At 44.5% G+C, this 5,578-nt stretch overlaps 1 protein-coding gene across 2 annotated transcripts; it reads right to left on the reverse strand.

Moving 5' to 3' along the window:
* Positions 1-1,559: 1,559 nt before the first annotated feature.
* LOC133900644 (F-box/LRR-repeat protein 3-like) lies at positions 1,560-5,372 on the reverse strand. 2 transcript variants are annotated; one of them, XM_062341839.1, is made up of 8 exons: positions 4,611-5,367; positions 4,056-4,184; positions 3,719-3,823; positions 3,240-3,633; positions 3,035-3,164; positions 2,663-2,957; positions 2,329-2,580; positions 1,560-1,897 (listed from the first exon to the last, which is right to left on the reverse strand). In XM_062341839.1, exons 1-8 carry the CDS (start codon positions 5,280-5,282, stop codon positions 1,838-1,840), a joined length of 2,037 nt encoding a protein of 678 aa, XP_062197823.1. In that variant the 5' UTR covers positions 5,283-5,367; the 3' UTR covers positions 1,560-1,837. The 2 variants fall into 2 exon arrangements, with proteins under 2 accessions (XP_062197823.1, XP_062197824.1); XM_062341840.1 differs by lacking the exon at positions 1,560-1,897 and having other exon boundaries at positions 2,335-2,527; positions 4,611-5,372.
* Between the last annotated feature and the right edge of the window lie 206 nt (positions 5,373-5,578).

A 5,578-nucleotide genomic window follows, 5' to 3' on the forward strand; every position in this document is an offset into this window, starting at 1 on the left:
GATCCAACTCCAACAATTGGACGTGGGTTGTCATCACTCATCCTAACAAAACCAGTATCTTGAACAGAATTATAAGTGGTGAACCCATCTCTATGTATGCATATATGGAAAGACGCAACAGAGTCAATAATCCATTCATCTCCACTACTAGCACATCCAGCAAAAGCAACGAGAGTCTCTCCATCAGAACTATTATCGGAAGTAGCAACAGAAACTTTACATTCTTCATTAGATTTATCTTTCCTCTTTTCTTTATTCTTCAACTTGTAACATTCAGATATATCATGATTATTTTTTTTGTAATACCTGCAGAATTTTTTCTTGTCTCTGGACTTCGAACAAACCCTGTAACTGTTTAAACTTCTACCTCTTTGGCTATTTGCGAATTTTTTTCCTTTGCCCTGCCACACACAATCAAAACTTCTCCATTAGAAGTCAAGCCATCAGTAGACACCATCTGTTTCATATTTTCCTTGGCATACAAGGCTTCATAGACTTCTTTCAAAGTCAGTGTATCATGACTATATAATATGGTATCTCTGAAGTTTACAAATTGGACAATGAGCATAAAAGAATAAGACTCAAGTCCTCATCATCATATTTTACCTCCACCGATTGTAGGTCAGCAATGATCTCCTTAAAGACCGAAAGATGATTCAACACAAAACCACCCTCTTATAATTTGTGCTTGAACAGCTTTATCTTCATATGTATTTTGCTGGTTAGATCCTTTGATATGCATATTGATTCCAGCTTTAACCATAGAGCACCAGCGGTTTTCTCCTGCAAAATATTATTTAATAAATGAAGATGAATTTGTGACAAAGCCTTACAATCCTTTTTCTTATCTTTATCGGACCAAGACTTTTGATCTTTGTTTTCAAAATTGTTAAGCGTATCATCCAGATCAGTATACGCAAGAACAGCTTGCATCTTGACTTGCCATAAAAAAACCTTGTATCTCAGTCTAGCAGCAGAATATCATACTTTAAAGAAGTCATGGCGAAGAATAATCAACTACAAAAATCATGTACACTTCGTATATGTGCAGCAATCAAATCAGAAACTAATCTCCTGGTACCTTTTCTCGGGTGCACGTAGCAAAATTTGATTTTTCTTTTTTTCACATTAGGTGTTGGCTGAGATGTCACTAGAAACTTGGATCAGCTTCCTTTTTCAGATACGGTCTCGGCAGATGCATGCGTCGTGACGATTAAAAAAATCGACGAACGGACGGCGGGCAGATATGTGCGCCGCGAAGAAAGAGGTGGAGTACTACAGCAAAAATCAGAGACGGAAAAAAAACTGATCTATTTTTTTTTCTCAGCACTTGTAAAAAAACAAGCACAATAGATTCGACGATCTTTAAAAAAAAATCAACGTTAATTGACGATCTTCACTATATCAAGAATATATACAATACAGAAGATTACAATAAATAGAGATATATTTATAGAAATAAATACATACGACTCTAATCTAATACGGACTAGACTGTTCTAAAATATAGACCAAATACGTCACTTATATGGCCCAACAAAACTCACTGGCGGGCTAGCTTGAGCAAACAAAAGAATTGGATCTAGTATACAACAATCTTCTGCCAAAGAATTCCAATTTCCTGGTTTTGTTCGTCAACAATGTACTCCCCTGGCAGGCTCACTTGAGCAAACAAAGGGGCCGAATCTACTGATCTAGTTACAACAAACTTCTGACAAAGTATCGGTACAGTACCATGTTTCGAGCTTATTCTTTAGGCTTCAGAATGCCAAGTCAAGAACCATCGATCGCCACAATGCATGCACTGGTTGACACAATAGCTATGCTTCAAGCCTTTTCATCGCACAAGCACATCTTGTGACTGTTGCTTCCATACATCACACGGTTCAAGCTCAACCTGCCCAAGACCAAGCCTGTTATTAGACATTGGATGTCCACACGTTTGAATAACTTAAATAAACACGAAGACAAGGAAGAGTACAGTATATAAGAGGACCATGCTATGTCCTTAGACATTTACTTTTCTTTTTCAACACAATCCGTAATCAAAGCATGGGTTTTTTGTTTTCAAGCATAGACATAACAGTTAAAGGGAAAGAAACTTCAGAGTTAAATATGACAGCACAGAAATGGCTTAATAGAACCAGAACGTTTCTGTAGTTAACAGACAGTCCCTTTCTGCAGGGCCAATGGAATCTTCCAATGAAGCAAATAGTATGAATGTGTTCAAGTAGCAAAACAGGAAAGCCGATTAAAGGTGTCGATGGGCGCAAGGATTCAACCTAATGTACAGGCAACCAGGCAAGCTGAAAAAAAATTGTGGAATACCTTGTATGGTTTATTGATCCACTGGAAAACACAACCACGTGCCTCGACATTTTTGAGCATATGAGGAGGTATCATGGATTTGAATGCTGAATGAAGCTTCACTTTTGTCAAACCACCACAGACTATAAGAGCAGCTATCAAGCCATTAGGCGTAATACCCGCTAAATGTACAATGGTCATGTTCTGCAAGCCACATATGCTGGAAAGGGAAAGAAGTCCAATATCGGTGACTGAACAATATGACAAGTTTATCTGTGATGAGACATAGATGCTATTAGCACAACTTTAAAACATGGTATTAGCATATTTCAATTACAACAGAAAGAGCTAATACCTGACGGAGGCTGTGAGAGAACTGGGAAAGGTAAAGCATCCCCATATCATTAATCTCAAAGCATTTCTTAATATCAAGCTTGGAAAGTAGCCTGCATCCCCCTGCTATTTCTGAGATCCCAGAGGATGAAACCCTGGGGCAGCCACGAATCTCCAGCGTGTTCAGCTTTGCACATCTTGAGAGTGACATCAGCGAGTGGTCTGTGATTCCTGTACAGTAGGACATATTGATAGACTCTAGCATTGGACAGCCTTGCGCAATTTGAGTAACCCCATCATCACTGATGCCTCCAGACCTGAAACAGAAACCATAAGTTAGTTTCATGATTGAAAAAACAAAGAAAGAACACCACAAGGCATGCCTAATAGTAACCTGTACAAATCAATGTCTCGGAGTTCTGGGCAATACTTTCCAATGTGGCTTAGACCTTCATCACTTATCCTCAAGCAAATGCCAATTTTTAGGCTTGACAGTTTGCTGCATCTTGCAAGAGCTTTCAACCCTGCAAAGAAAATATTCTTAGTCAACTTTATGTCCATTTAACAACGAATATTTAAATAGTCAGTTCAGTGAAAACCTTCATCATCCAAATCATTGTCAGTAAGGTCCAACTCTTCCAAGTGAGAACAGCGCTTTCCAATCAGTTGGAGTCCTCCGCTGGTAACACGGCTACAGGACTCCATTTTCAGAGAGATTAGGGAAGTGCATGAACTAGTGATGGCAGCTAGCGAAACATCAGTGATATCGCGACAACAAGTAATGTCCAGCTTCAGCAAACTCTTCAGTCTTGACACAACAAAAGAAAGTTCCGTATCTGTCACTCCAGAGCACTTGCTCAGACTTAACTCCTTAACAGAAACACAAGACATTCCAATGCCTTTTAGTCCATCAGCCATGAATTTGCAGCCTTCCAGCTTCAGGGTCCGCAACTTAGCAATACTACGGAAGCTGCTCACCATAGAAGGAGTAACCTGCCAAAAGGACTTAAAATAAGCTGGAGGAGCTCAAGGTATGCTGAGGCGATACAATAACAGAATTAGATGATTAGCTACTTACAGGACAGCAGTATGAGAGATTCAGTTCCAATAGATTTGGTATCGACTTCACTACGGATGAAACTCCCTCATCAGTGGCATTCTGACAATTTGATATATCAAGCGCCTGCAATGATACAAACATTATTTGCAAGCTCAGTAAGCAAATTTTTGTGATGCTATTTCTGTGAAGGCCAACTCATGTTTTAGTACAACATGACTAATTCAGACAAATGTATAGAGTTCAGAACCTAATAGCCTGTGCTCAATCAGAAATTTTTTCAGTAAAGATATCATTAGTTTGAAATGAAGGTGAGACTTTGCTACAGGTGAATAAAATGGCAAATTATGATGATCACCTGTAATGATTTGTTGCATACTTTCTCAAGGCTACCAAGGGCATCATCATCAATTTCAACACAGCCCACCAGTGCCAACACTTGAAGATCGGGTAGCTTCATGATGGATGCAAAGCACTCTTTTGTGATCTGAAACGCAAGATAGGTTTCTATTAGTCCAACATGATAAGTGCGTCTGGTACTCTACTTACAAAACTGCAAGACAAACTAAATCTACGACCACGAAATGTTGAGACAAGAAGAGAAGCTGCAGTTGGCTACTACTGGTTCTGATCCTTTGGTGTAAAGATCATTTGCTACGCATAGATAAGAGCATCTGCAGATCAAGAATATATAGTGCAGTGGTCCAATTCCCTAAGCACTAACTGACGCCAGTAGATTTAGCAAAGGGAAAAAAAAACGGTTCTTTTGCCCCGCCCGATGAATCAAGGGGCGGGGACGCACACCTTATAAAATCAAGAAACTCGTGGAAGGAAACAAAGACGGAATTTTCCGTCGCCTTGGTCCAAGAAATGAAATGAACTGAACTGAAGAAATCAAGAAACCGGCGCTCACCATGGTGTAGGAAAGATCCAGGGTCCTGAGCTTCTTGCACTTGAGGGCGAGGAGCTGCACCCCCAAATCTGTTATTGCAAGGCACCACTTGAGCGAGAGCTCCCGGAGGTCCGGGCACCCGACGGCGACGCACCCGAGGCCCATGTCGGTGACCGCCTTGCACCGCAACAGCGAGAGCCTCTGGAGGCGCCGCATCCGCGCCACCTCCGCCGCCGAGGTGTCCCCAAGATCGACCCCATTGGACAGGTCGAGGTCCGCGAGGTCGGGGCAGGCGGCGGCGAGCGCGGCGAGGCCAGCGGCGCCGAAGCCCCGGGAGCGCGAGAGGTCTACGGCGCGGAGGGATGGCGCGGCGGATCCGGATACGGCGGTGAGGGTGGCGTCGGTGACGCGCGGGCAGAGGGAGAGGTCGAGGCTCGAGGCGGAGGGGTAGCGCGCGAGCGCAGCGGGGAGGTAGTTGGCGCGGAGCGGGCGGAGGATGCGGCGGTGGCGTGACTCGGCGGCGTGGCAGGCGCGGGAGGCGAGGGCGAAGGACTTGAGCGCGCGCGGGTCGGCGGCGGCGACGTGGTCGAGGACGAGGAAGATGAGCTCGTCCGCGAGCGAGGCGAGCGGCGGCGGCGGCGCCGCAGGGGAGAAGCGGCAGCGCTTGGGCTGGTGGTGGGTTGCCATGGCCATGGATTCTCGGTGGCTTCTTGGTCGGAGCGAGGGAGCAATAATGGCAGGAAATGGTTGAACTTGGAACGAGGAGGAGGAGAAGAAGCGGCGAGATGCGAAGCGGAAGTGACCATATTGCCCCCGCAACGTGTTGTTCTGGGAGCGGCGAGTTGCGCGTCCGTTTTCCACATTTGCCCCACTCGTGCCCGGTTGACGAGACGGGAGGGGGAACGGCCGCGAGAGGGGTATATCGGGAAATAAGCCGGAGGGGAGTACGGTACGGCGGGAGTACAGGCGGGGGCAGAAGGGGGAAAGCG

Source organism: Phragmites australis, chromosome 19 (assembly GCF_958298935.1).
Source record: "Phragmites australis chromosome 19, lpPhrAust1.1, whole genome shotgun sequence".
Classification (NCBI taxonomy): domain Eukaryota; kingdom Viridiplantae; phylum Streptophyta; class Magnoliopsida; order Poales; family Poaceae; genus Phragmites; species Phragmites australis.

Bases quoted from the DNA above. Each gene is read 5' to 3' on its own strand.
- LOC133900644 (XM_062341839.1), bottom strand. From the start codon at position 5,282: ATGGCCATGGCAACCCACCACCAGCCCAAGCGCTGCCGCTTCTCCCCT. The intron at 4,185-4,610 runs GTGAGCGCCGGT...CTTGCGTTTCAG, and splicing joins TGGATCTTTCCTACACCATG to ATCACAAAAGAGTGCTTTGC. The intron at 3,634-3,718 runs GTAAGTAGCTAA...TCCTTTTGGCAG, and splicing joins ATCTCTCATACTGCTGTCCT to GTTACTCCTTCTATGGTGAG.